At 43.0% G+C, this 13,201-nt stretch overlaps 1 protein-coding gene across 1 annotated transcript; it reads right to left on the bottom strand.

Annotated features, from left to right (window-relative positions):
• Nucleotides 1–3,925: 3,925 nt before the first annotated feature.
• LOC147903561 (linoleate 9S-lipoxygenase-like) lies at nucleotides 3,926–9,595 on the bottom strand. The gene is made up of 9 exons (XM_087399850.1): nucleotides 9,110–9,595; nucleotides 8,732–9,009; nucleotides 8,389–8,629; nucleotides 7,999–8,292; nucleotides 7,774–7,859; nucleotides 6,003–6,110; nucleotides 5,596–5,900; nucleotides 5,215–5,478; nucleotides 3,926–4,928 (listed from the first exon to the last, which is right to left on the bottom strand). The coding sequence occupies exons 1-9, from the start codon at nucleotides 9,261–9,263 to the stop codon at nucleotides 4,172–4,174; spliced, it is 2,487 nt and encodes an 828-aa protein (XP_087255976.1). The 5' UTR covers nucleotides 9,264–9,595; the 3' UTR covers nucleotides 3,926–4,171.
• Nucleotides 9,596–13,201: the final 3,606 nt, after the last annotated feature.

Genomic DNA, 13,201 nt, shown 5'->3' with positions numbered 1-13,201 from the left:
ATGGAGCATATGGAGGATGATCACGGCCATGGAGGTGATGATGACCGTGATACGAGAGAGGAGGATGATCATGAGATAGGAGATATAGATATTGAGGCCATTACCCGTGAGGACGAGCCTACCATTGATGATGCTGATTTCGATGAGCACATGAGTAGCACAAGTAGTAGTGGGCTGAATGTATTTGTAGATCTCAACATTGGTTTGGATTTTGAAGTAGATAGTTTGGCAAGGGTTGATCTCATTGAGGATGAGATCGAATCATAGCCGCCATTGATATTGGCAAAACTATTTTACAAATTGTCTCATTCTCCTCACCTCACTTAATTTTTGTATATGTGGGTTTGCCAAAAAGCATTGATATTTTTATTAAAATTATGTGCTTTGGTAATCATGGGAAATGTTTGGAAAGCAGTGATGCACATTTATCAGCTTACACCAAAATATCACTTTTTGTATTCTCTGTTCTATATTTATAAAGGCGTCTAAATCCACATCTAATTCACAGTGCACACGCTATTAAATGCGTGATTAGACACGCTATTAGACGTGCAAATAGACGAGCACGAAGACGCACCCATATTTTAACTATTCTAGCTGCGACTATAGACGCGCCCGCTATTTTGCGCATCTATCAAGCGAATCTATAGTTGCTTTGTCTTGTTGTGAGAGCTGTAGTGGGTCTAGCTGATGGAGCTGGAGCTGTATTGGGTCAATGTAATAGAGTTGTTGAGGTTGGATAGCACAAGCCTATAGGGAGGAAGATGAAACTCGAGATGGAGGTGATAAGGGGGATGACTATTTCTAGCAACTTGGTCTAAAAATAGATGCATGCAATCACTAGATACTTAACTCACTAGTACCTTGAAGACCATTTTGGGCATGTGTGACTAACAAGTGTGACTTGCATAGATATATGTGCCATCTCATCTTATCTTCACTTTTCTCCAGCCATTCAACAGTTTTGAATCTTCATCTTCTTCCTCATCTTCATTTGGACAATATGTTAGACCTTGTCTTGCCTCCCACCATCATCCCCACCTACCTACACTTGTGCAAAAGCCATGGAGAGAAAGGATACAGGTAGTTAAATACACCACAATCTTGATCTATCTTTCCAAGTGTCTTCTTGTTCTATTGCATCAACTATTAGGCATTTGCTTCATCTTTTGAATGATCAAGACAACTATCTTCAAGATTAACCTAAATTTGTATGGACCTGATGTTTTATGTGAAGCCTGGAGATTAATACTGTGTGGCCAAGGAGTTTTCTTGAAAACGAGATTTGATCCTTCTTTAGCTTAGGATTACCCCATATCACATTTATGAGCAAATTTCTCACTACTGCTAGAAGTTTTTTTGTATCAATAGAATTTTTTGCTAGAAAATACGATTTCAGTGTATTTGACTAGAAGACAGTCATATCGCATTTTTCTGCAAACTTTTAAAGAGGAGCTAACCATCTAGGTGATGCACCAAGACCTGTCAGGAAGACCATTGACCTCTCAGCTTATGCTGTAAGGGAGGACGAATCTCCTGGTAAGAATTTCTCAATGAGTGCTTCTTCTGTTTCTTTTTAGCTATATGTGTAGGACTCAATTTTAATTTTGTATGATGCAGTCAAGAGAAGAAAGCCAATGACAAGGGTTTAGACAAAGGTGGATAGTCAATTGCTAAGGGAAAGGAGGAGGAGGAAAAGAAGTCACCCCAATTGCAGCTCTTTGAATTTCTAGAAAAGTCAGAATGCCAAATGCATATCACAAATACCATAAGATGTTCAATAAGGAGATGGATTTGCAGTCTCTTCTGATACAGCATAAGGATTTTCGTGGAGAGGTGTATGAATCCTTCCACAAGCTGACAGTTGAAGTATCAAAAGTTAACAGTAAAGTCAATAGTAAGACTTTTGTACATATCAAGGACATTGTCGCAAATGATAGGATGAGGTATCAAATGCACAAGCTATTTGATAGTTTTGAAGACTGCCACAAGGGAATCTACACTGTACGCAAGGGCAATTGCAGCATACTTGAAGAGTCACTTGCGTTTTCCATGTATGTACACTATGCTGATGGATTCGCTGAGGGCACAAAGGATAGCGATGAGGAAGAGGAAACAGAAGATAAGTCAAACCTACCAGAAGCGGAAGAGAAGATTGACCCGAAAGAGGAGGAGCTTGCAGTTGTAGCATTGGACCTACTGGCCTTAAAAAATGAGGCCCTAAGAGATGCTGTCCTAGTGGATGGCGTTGAGGCTGAGAGCTCCGACCTCACTGTGCCCATTCTTCCTTCGTTCAATATTTAGGAAAAGTAGTATGTCTTGTTGTATGACGTACATTGCATGTTTAATTTGAGAGAAGATTATGCAATTGCCCTTATTGCACAATCTTGCAGGGTTGACAAGGAAGTAAGGATTGATGATGATCCTTTGTTAGAGCTGGAGGACAAATTCAATCCTTCGGAAGCATGGTCGATCTATTTCGAGCAAGCCAAAATGTATGAAGAGGTTGATGAGACAATCTTCTAGGAAAACCAAGCACGAATGAGCTCACAGCAAGCTTGGATATCAGTCAGAGCTCCTTGTTTAATGATGATATACTAGAGAAAGATGAGAATCTTGAGGTAAGGCACCCACCTTTCTTGAATTTGGAGTTTAGATATGCAATTTGATGGTCTGTTTTAAATCTAAGTGTGTTTCGCGTATGGCAATTGTTCGTTGAAGATGACACATTCCTCCTGAGGGCAGCTGGAAGTAGAATTCCTGCGCTTGGTAAACTATCAAGCCTTTCTCATTATATTAAAGAACTATCTGTTGTGCAAAGATATTGATTTTTAGCAAATTGCTTAATCTTGTACATTTCTACAGTTGAATGTTGAGTCAAAATGTATCCATTTATTCCATTATTCCCGTCACCCACAAACCTCAATAGCATTGTCGGATTAGAAAATTGAGAGCTCGAATTTCTCAATGGTTATTTTGGATAGATCTGTCCATCGCACCATAAGTCGATATGTTGGGAGCCTGCTCTTCTGATGTTTTCCTTTTGCTTAGCATGTACAAGCAAAACCTTTCCTCTTTTTTGTAGCGGTGCATATTGTTCTTCTAAATCAATGTGCAAATGGTGGTTGCTTCTTTTGAGGTTCTTCTTCAGCAGCATGGTTGCACCCAGCCATTTCGTGAGATAAAAGAGAAAATAGTGAATTTCTTATAGGGCCCCAAAATGAGCTCCCTTTTTTCCTAATGGCAAGAAGTGCTCTTCTATCCTTTCCGTGTCAAGATCCCGCCTTCTAACTTTTCCACCAATCTTCTCTTGGTTTGGAAGTGCGGCCTTAGTGCTTGCACATGGAAGGATTGTGACCAATTGGGTGGGGATGCCTCCCTCTATTTGAGTATCTGGCTTCACAGCTTCCCCTTCGTAAATAATATTCCGCCGATTATTCTAAGCCCTTGACATTCCAAACAACTCTATCAGCATGGCCTTGCTACGTGGGGAGGTGTTTCCCAAGTTGATGTTTTGGTTCAACATGAGGCGTCTTTCATTTGCCAAGGTACAACATGATTGGCCATCAAGTTCAACTTGTTTGGGGGTTCTTGATCTACACTTTTAGGTCAATCAAGACCGCATATTGGTTACTCGCTTCTAGCTTATGGATTTCTTCTCTGCCTCTCTCTCCCTCCCCCTCCCCCTTCTCCTTTTCCTTATTCTCTCTCTCTCTCTCTCTCTCTCTCTCTCTGTGTGTGCAAGCCACATGAAGAAAATTCATCTTGTTATCATGTTCACTTTCCATCCTCATTGCTTTGCGATGTTCGTACAGAGATTTTGGTAGTTTTAAATACTGTAGCAAGAAGAACGTGAACTTTGTTGTGGCCTACATGGCACTATGCAGTGCTTAGCTACAGTTGTAATTTTCCTTTTCAGTTAATAAAATTTCATCTTGTGCATGCAACAATAAAATACATTGGCCACATAATGAGTCATACTAGCAGTACAATTCTTTTCCGAAAGTGCCATGCATCTTATCAAAGGGCCATGTTTTATGAAGAGTGTACGATTCTTTTCCACTAGTGTAATGCATTTTATTCTTGTGGGATTAACGATGCTACATTCTTCCACACATGATGTTTGATCATACCTTTGAAATGTGATCATGAACAAGACAACCTTGGAAGGTTAGATGGAAATGCTATTGGGGACTCCACGGAAGGTGAGACCTGTATCAGAGGAGGGTGCAAGAAGGGTGTATGGCAAGAGGGCAAGGCCAGCACGATGTGGGAGATTGGCAGAGGGGTGGTTACGTGCATCAATGGAGGCCTCAACGGTGACAAGGTTAGAGTGAAAGTTGGAGAAAGCTTGGAGGACACGAGTGTCCATAGTCCATTGGGGGTCAGAACGTTCGCCGAGATACTCCTCATCCTCCATATGCTGGGCGAGGATCTCTATGATGGCCATGGCGTAGGTGGTCTGGCCTTGTGTGGGAATGGTCTCAAGGAAGAATTTTTGTGGATTTGCGACAAAAGTCTGGTACTCGGGTGTGCCTTCAAGGGGGATTAGGCGCCTACCAAGCGTGGGCAAGTTGGGCATGAAACCACCATAAGCGTATTGCCCAAAGTTGACAGCTGCATGGAGAGCAGAAGCTAGCCAAATAAGCGTAGCTAACACCTCTTCCAACTCCTCCACACTCTTCATGGCTACCCACCACTCTGCCCCCGCGTGATCCCCATGCCCCTTGCTCTTCACCTCCTCCCACCATGCTTGCAGCTCCCCATCCTTCTGCACCACTTCGTCCTTCTCGTAGTAAATCTCTACGTACTCCTTCACCCACTGCTTGATCGCTGCCCACAGGTCCAGCCCATCCGCCGCGAATGGATAATCCTCGATGGTCAGCCTCAGCCCATGTTTGGCGCTCGAATCTTCCTCTGCCATTCCTCTGCACCGTCCACAAAATTAAGACCAGCCTTCACTGGCAGAGACATAGATACTAAATGTGTACTGCATCAGGTGAATCAAAGACCAGCCACATTGCATTAAACACCCACTATGAACACAAGTCAGATAATGCAGTACAAAAGTACATAGAAGACACTTCAAAACTAGGAGAGTGTTCCATTAACCAGATCATAAAATTGATCCACCTTGCATTGATGCAACTTCCTTGCATGGATACACCAGACTGACCAGACAATGGCTTGCAAACCTTTCGGAGCTTCACTAACCTTTTCAATAGGTCTTTTGGTAGTGCCTGCTCGTCGAAACGCCAGCTCTTGTACGCCTCCGACGATATTTCCATACAGTATTTTCCCGGAGTGAAATGGTCCTCGATCTTGCCACCGGCGTTGATCAGGCCCGACCTCGCCAACGCATTGATGTGCATTGTGTCCTTGAAGTGGGGCGATAGCAACACATGCAAAGGGTGCATAGCGCTAAGTTGCCGGCGTGTTGCGATTATGAAGGGCTCCACAGTTGAATGACTTCTCAACCTGTCAGCCAAATTAATTTGAACTTAGAGTGGACACAAATGTAATATAAATCGGAACAATGTGGAAAGCAGCCGAATCAGCCCAAATAGATAATTCCAAAGAAACACATTGGGATACCAATGGCTAACAAGCTCGTGGTGTCCAAAGTCTATGACGGCTACGTGTGTTTTCGCCAACTGCCATAGCCACCATGAGTGTTCCTGTTCCGATTCCGGGGTAAACACTCTGTTGATTGCCTCGCCACCCTTTTCTTTCGGAGGGAGACTGAGCTCGATGGCTACCGGTAAGAGGATGCTCGATTTCGTCAGATAAAAGATTGTTCTAGAGGCATAACCTTTGGCATCCAGCTCGTTGATTTTGTTGATATATGGCATCAGTAGATCATGGTAGTCAAGGATATAAAGCCGTTTCTGGTCGATCGCCTGTGTGAACAAAGAATCATTAAAAAAGAATCAGATTGAAAGACGCCTGAGAGCTCGATCCGTAATGAACTAGCAGCTACGGGGATATTGCAATGTAGAGACCTCTTCCACCGTCAGGCCCTCCAGGTATTTTATGAGATGTTCAGCGGTGATGGAGGACGTGGGCGCCCCATAAGTCTCAGGATCCAAGCTACTGACAGGCGGGAAGACCTAGCAGCATGATAAAGATGCCGATAAGTATGTAATATTGTTGTAAAGTATTGCACTAGAGTCTACGATCGACGTCGTAGACAGCGGAAAAAGTACAATACGGTTATCTCGGTATGGAGACACAAGACAAGAAAGAGAAGACGAGACAGAAGTAGTGAGACCTTAACGAAGAAGATCTTACTTTTTCTGACTAACGCACTTCAGTCACACCAAATCTCTCTAAGAAAACGGGAATCTTTTGAGACACAGGGAATAGACCTAACGACCCCACAAATCAAGTCTCCCGAAGAACACTCCTCTAGTTTCAGGAAGACGTGAGGATAACCAAGGAGATGTGAGGATAGCCAATATCATTAGATAAGGAATCTACTCTCGTATGGTCGTCAAACAAAAATTTAAAATTCCCATCTTCTCAGTGTAGTGTAAGTGTAGTGTACTGCAATCTAAGACAGCATGCTAGGTACAAAAGAAACACTTGATTATAGTTAATCCTTGGACCATAAAGATCAACATAAGGGAACTGGTACAGCTTGTGACCCCCTTCAAATCCTTGGGCTGCAATGGATACCCGAGGATCACTATCGTAAAAGAAATATCATACATGTGGATTCAAAAATCACTATTAATCCTAGTTAATTTTTCATACTTACCTTCTTTATAGGCTATTTCACATATTGTGCTATTTGATTTCAAATTTTAGTCATACTCTTGCAACATGGTAGTATCATGTGATTGCACCGCTTCGAAATTTTAGTAATTTAGGGTTGTGATAACCAATCTTTTACCATTAGTCCGCATCAATCTTAACATGGTAACACCTCTTGCTAAGGTATTAACAAACCTACACAAATCGAAACAATGAGACTAGAATAATAAGCAAGTCTTTTGTTTGAGTTTCAAGGCCTTATATCCAAGGTCATTTACAGTGCCATTGTCCATTGTCCAAGGTTGGCACAATTTACAAAGCTCGAAACATGCGCTCATGAAGGAGAGATGGTGAGTTTGCTCTTATAAGGTATATTACCTCTCGAGACATTTTGGCAAAGGAAGCTTAGGAGTAGAACCACTTATGGTGCAAATGGGTGTGTTCACATGATTCGTCTTAAATACAAAAAAGCATAGTGCATGGTGAAAAGCTCAATAGGTTAGCAATTTACAAAGCTTGAAACATGTGATCATGAAGGGGCCCTTAATCTTAATAATATATTCAATATACTAACTTAACCTAAAGAATTGATAAGGCATCCATACTTCCCACCTATTCTAAAGGCCCCAAATCTCAACAAATTATTCTATACATATAATTTCATAGGTATAACTTAACTAAAGGAAAGATAATTTAAAAAGCCTTTATTTTTCAATTGAATTTTTCAATTGATTTCTTATGTGTAAAGCCCCACCTAATACTCAACCTTTTCACCCATGAGTTCTTTAGCTAGGCTATATGAAAGGAGGAGGAAAAGGGTTACATTTCATGCTCTCACAAATAAGCCCCCCCCCCCTCCATTGCCTTTCCATCCCTCCACTCCTCCCTGTATTGCAGTTTATACTATTCAATAGGGAGAACATACATGAATAACGTTTTAAATTATTAGAGACCCCCTTCATGAGCTAATACATAATCAAAAAGTTTTCCTTCACCATAAGGTGAGTTGGGGTTTACCTTGAGTCGCTCAATCACAAGGGGGTTGAGTCCGGCAAGCCTCTGACGTGCAAACTCTTGGTCTGATTTCCATGCATCCTTGTTCACTGCCCATCAGCACATGAGCCAAGGGAAACGTCATTAACTCTGATAAAAATGTTATAAACTCTGTTACAGATCAAGCAAGGAGATGGACAAAGCAGATTTAAAAGCTTGAGACGCAAAGATTTGTATACAAGAGTCCACCTTCCACTACACCCGGTGGTGGAAAGTCCACAACTGTTCCATCGCGAGGATTTCGTAAGAGGGGCGCCGATCCAATGTCCCTAGATCGAAGCTCTCCAACATACAGGTTATGGATCTCATCCAGAACGCCGAATGGCTTTCCCTCCTCCCAGAGATTTTCAAGCACTTGCGATATCTCGTGGCTGAAGCATCGCATGCCAGCAGCGATGAACAATGCTTTCTTCTGAGGACTGAATCTGTTGTCCCGCGGCACATATGTGCCAAAGCCGGACGAGGGCACCTCTGAGGCAGGATCTACACGAAGGAAAGAGAGAGAATGCTTAATCGAATGTCTGCTGAATAGAATAACTAAGGTAAAAGCAGTCTTGTATTCCTTTCACTATAACTTACCTTTCTTAGAGCGTTTGCCTCCTGTTCGGCATCTGCGCGGATACGGACGATCCGCACTACCGCCCAATACAGTCCTCTGAAGTTTCTCGTCGTCGTCAGGGTTACCTAGATCGTTGTACACATCGTAATCGTAAATTCGTTCTCCATATTTCCTTTGACCTTGTCCCTCTCCCCTCAAAGACAGGAGGTCATCCTGCCGGAATCCTACAAGCGCTGCAGGCGTTTCACTGGGTAGATAAACCTGCAAGTAGGTGCAAATAGAACTAGCATTTCAGAATTCGACGATTAAGACAGCGGAAGCTGTTAACATGAAGGAAAACCAAAATACGAGTGCTCGACTAGCCTGGTTGGAGAAAAAGATGCGAGGTCGGTCACAGTTAAGCTTAGACTCGACAATCCAAGAGTGGCAAGGGAAATAGATTTTTGTCGCGTCCGGCATCTCCAGAGTGATTGATTTGAGAAAGAACTCGTTCGAATAGTGGCTTTCAAGCAGAATGGCTCCGGGTTTGCCAAAGTCTTTTGGTACAGATAAGGGAACCTTAACGTAGGAGTCCTTCTCATCTTCTGTACCTCCCCCCAATCTCAAATCAAACTTCGAACTAAGTTTTACTGCTTTGGTACCTGTCCGCATTTCCACAAACATGTTCATGGAGTCAAATGGAGATTAGCCCAAATGACGCCACACACGTTAAGAGCATTACCTATGTTGATTCTCACTTGCCTGGATCAATTTCGAGACTGACAAGCCACATCTTCACTTTGTCCCCAAGCAACTCGCTGATTGCGTCGGAAGCGAGATCCAGGGAACCCTCCTTGAGAATCTGAACATTGGCCGTGATGTTATTAACTTGGGGTTTAGAAGGCGACGTCCCCATATCTATTATCTACGAAGGAGAGCGGAGCAAAGAACGGAAGAAGGCCTATGGACTTAGTGCACTAGCTGCATGGGGTAGCTGATTTCAAACGCGCAGTTGCGAAGACCGCATTATGTGAAGCAGGGCGCGAAGAAGAAGACGCATGGAAGCATTACACAAGAGGGGATGGATGAACGTAATAACGAGAATGGAACTTGGAAGCGTAGGAATGAGGGGACACGAGTCACACGACTAGTTGCAAACATGGGCCCTCGGAGGACTCCGATGGAGTCGAGAACGTGGGCGACTACTTAAGAATTGGATAATGCGTGATGCTGGAGTCTGGAAAGCAGTGCCCACGAGAACCTACTGTATTCTCGTGCCTAGGCCCTAAATTATTCTTTTGGCTTACGGCGGTTTTGCAAGCTTGCATGTTGCGATTCGTAACGTTTATTTATGCTCCCCTCCATTACTACCCCCTTGAAGCCCTCCCCAGCTCATTCTCCTGTTCTGGAAATATGGCATCACAATTGGTCTTCAATCGAAGCGCTGCCTTCAATTCAGGCCCTGAGGTGGCGAACACAGCCAATTCTTCCAGCCTGACTGTTATCGATATTGGATAAATTTTGCAGCTCTCAATGCGGGAACCTGCCCCTGCATTTTTGGATGACATGCATGATGGGTTCAGAAACTTTACTCCGGAGTGCTCAACGCGCATCCGTGATCCGTCAAGCCAACTGGTTTTGGATTCTAGCTTGACTGATGCAATTTATCAAATCTGAATGAATCGTAATAAGTTGTTTAGGACTAAAGACAGGGGCAGGGGCTACAATGATCATAGGCTGGAATTGCAAAATGTAGGTTCAAATTTCTGACTAATCCTTATTTTAAGGACTAAAGTTTAGGCATTACATAGTCGACAAGACAACGATTTACAGTCTAACGGGATTTTGACAATTAAAAACAGATTAGGTTTTTTCTTCTAGGAGATGGGAAAGGGGAGAGGAGATCTGTTTTTGCTTGGAGTGGGAACACTGGCAAGGGGGCGAGGAGAGAGCGATCCAATGATTAGAGGTTGCAATTACAAATACAATCTACAGAAGAGTACGCAGGGAGCCGGGGAGATCACGCTAGCATCAGTCAACGTCGGCGACAGGTGTCACCAGTCACCGTTTACGGATAGAAGAGCCTCACAGTGACGGAGATCTTTTCGAACATGTGAACGCCAGACGACAACCGTAAACAGGAAGTATTGATAATATAATATAAAGGACGTGCGGTGCTGCGGCACAGTCCTGGGCTGCAGGGACACGAGTACGCGCTGCACATGGCACCAAGTGTGTGAAGTCTTTGAAAAAATTTTAAGCTTCAAAATGAAGATAACACTGCGTACAAATCCCTTTTTAAGCCCAAGATTGACACTTGCACGAACTCTGAGACTGATGCCAGCGCAGATTCTAGAGCTTCGGGATATATATTAGTAGTATAGTAGATAAATTCTAACTAGTAACTATATGTATGTATATTATACATTGAAGTCTTGGAGATAGGCTTGAGCTTCACGAATGAATGCTGAGCTGCCGAAATTATTGGGAGTCATATGAAGCCCAAAAGTCTAATGAAACTCAATCTGCCCAGCAAATTTAAGCAATGAGTGTGACGAACAATTTTGAATTAGCTTCCCTTCAAAACGAAAATCGATAACGCCATTATTAAACGCCCTTTACAGGCGAGATGCATTCTTCGATATCTGCATTCGTTTAATATCTGCATTCTCCATTCGCTGCCCCGCATTGGATGCTCAACCACTACACCCAAAACGAGGGCTGCTCTGCCCCAATGGAGACGGATTTTCCTACTCTCCCTCCGGGCTTTGCGGTGCCAGCACGCAATGCAACCTCCTACACCCAGCAGAAGAGGCCAGACTTCTATGCCGCCTCCACCATCCCGCCAACCTCCTTCACTCCAATTCAGTGGAGACATCCACAAATACGAAGAGTCACAGGGAGTCAACCCTGTTGTGCAATATGCGTTTCTGTGAAATTCTACCGATAGTGTTCGAAGAACCCTCCGTGCACAGCAACTCGAAGCCCTTCCCTGCGTTCGTTGCTGCAACCTCCATTTGTTGCTACAATTTGCAACGAGGCAGGCTTGCAAGTGACATAAGAGCAAGCGTGCGACAAATATTCAAAAACATGGCCTCAGTATCAATGGGTTCGTGATTATGAGGCCAACATCCCTTCAAGAAAACCGTCATACTGGTTGCTATCACCGAAGCAACGAGTTACTGAGGGAATGAAGGTGTCCAGATTCACGCGTGAGCTTTGGGATATCATGCACCCGATCTTTCAAAGAAAGTGGTCCATGGATCCAACTGTTGATGTGTTCAACTCTTCTGCGGCTGGTATGTGATTCTTAGTTCACCTGTAGCACTAAAGCATATATGGTCCAACATATCTCTCGTATTTGTGTGCAGGCCCACAAACCAAAATCCTTATCCGTTGGATAAAGGAAGAAGTCGAAGAGGCGCACGGTCGAGCAACGAATCCAAGAGGGAAATGTGAACCTGGAGAAATCCTTCAAAGAAATGGAGAATGGACGGAATAAAGAATGGATGGAATAAGCGGCATAAGGAGGCAATAGAAGTAAATAAGGAGAGTTTGAGTGTCAAATTACAAATTGGCACAATGTTTGTAGGTACATTGGAGAGGCTTGCAATAGCTGTAGAGAAGTTTGTTGAGAAGAAATAGCTTCTAGAGACTTGATTCTTTTATGTATTCTTTAAAGAAAAATGTAAATATTGGCGAAAATTGCATAAAAGTTTCAAATCTTGGCAAATGTTTCAAACATTTGCTTTTATTAGGGTATACAAACTTTTGACACCAATATAAAAGTCTAGCTTCTTAACAAAACTAACTTGAAAAAAATCTTCCATAACAAGCATGTGTAGTAAAAAGTGAATCCCCTTTGCATATTTGAAAGTTTTTATGTGATGTTGAAGTATAGATTATTCCTTACAACATTTGAAGCCATTGTAAATTTTTATAAACACCAACTCGTGTCCCTTATGTAGGACTAACCTTCTCTTAACTCATGCAGGGTGCTCATGGAAGCAAAAGTACACATGGAGGAGGCTCAGATTGATGAGACCAGTCCTGACCTCATTTTGACTACCTTAGTATTTGTGTTATCAAGTTGTTGACACATGTGGGGACTCCTCACATCACAGCATCAAATCGAGGAGGAGGGTGATGACATGGAGCAAATGGCATTGCTCCACCATCAACACATGAAGCAAGTACTAGGCTTGCTTTCCTTGATCCGCCAACTCAATGACCCGATTGCAAGAAAATGGCTTTATCGTCTTTGTCCCTCCTGATGATGTGAGGTTTCGAGATGTGTTGAGGCTACCTGTAGGGCTATTTACTAGCCTTTGTGACATGTTGCGAGATGATCTTGAACAAGGTCTAATTCCATGTGGCTTGCACAATGTAAGTGACTGACTCTTCTCTGTGGAGAGAAAAGTCGCCATTTGCTAGGCTCCATTTGGCATCTGGCCACAAGTACAAGTACATATCTGATTGTCCAACAATGTGAGGATCATGTAATGGGCTTGGGAGATCACAATGTACCCACTTGGCTAAATCTCCATCATTTCTCTCACCCTTAACATCATCCAAAGCTCTACCATTTGCATAAACATATACCAATTTCTCTGCTCCTTCTATCTTCAAGCGATTTCTTGTGACTGAATGAACAAACTTGTAATTACTTCGATTTCGTTCACTCGACAAATTGCTACAAGGCTAGGATAGCACTTTCAATGCCAACATTTGTAAATGAGGTGTCGAGGCTCCACACTCTTCCCACTATCTCCATGCAGGCATCTCCTTTGCGAGGTCTTGTATTCTTGTATATGCAAACAACCCTTCCCTATTTCGAAAAGTGGATAATTCCCT

Source organism: Dipteris shenzhenensis, chromosome 3, assembly GCF_047967505.1.
Source record: "Dipteris shenzhenensis isolate YYH24624 ecotype China chromosome 3, Dip_SZ_1.0, whole genome shotgun sequence".
NCBI lineage: Eukaryota > Viridiplantae > Streptophyta > Polypodiopsida > Gleicheniales > Dipteridaceae > Dipteris > Dipteris shenzhenensis.
The sequence above is the reverse complement of the archived record's forward strand: the minus strand, read 5'-3'. Positions and strand labels throughout refer to the sequence as shown.

Excerpts from the sequence above, each read along its gene's own strand:
- LOC147903561 (XM_087399850.1), bottom strand. The coding sequence starts at position 9,263 with ATGGGGACGTCGCCTTCTAAACCCCAAGTTAATAACATCACGGCCAAT. Across the intron at positions 8,630-8,731 it reads GCATCTTTTTCTCCAACCAG|GTTTATCTACCCAGTGAAAC; the intron begins GCTAGTCGAGCA and ends ACCTACTTGCAG. Across the intron at positions 6,111-7,773 it reads TTGTGATTGAGCGACTCAAG|GTCTTCCCGCCTGTCAGTAG; the intron begins GTAAACCCCAAC and ends TCATGCTGCTAG.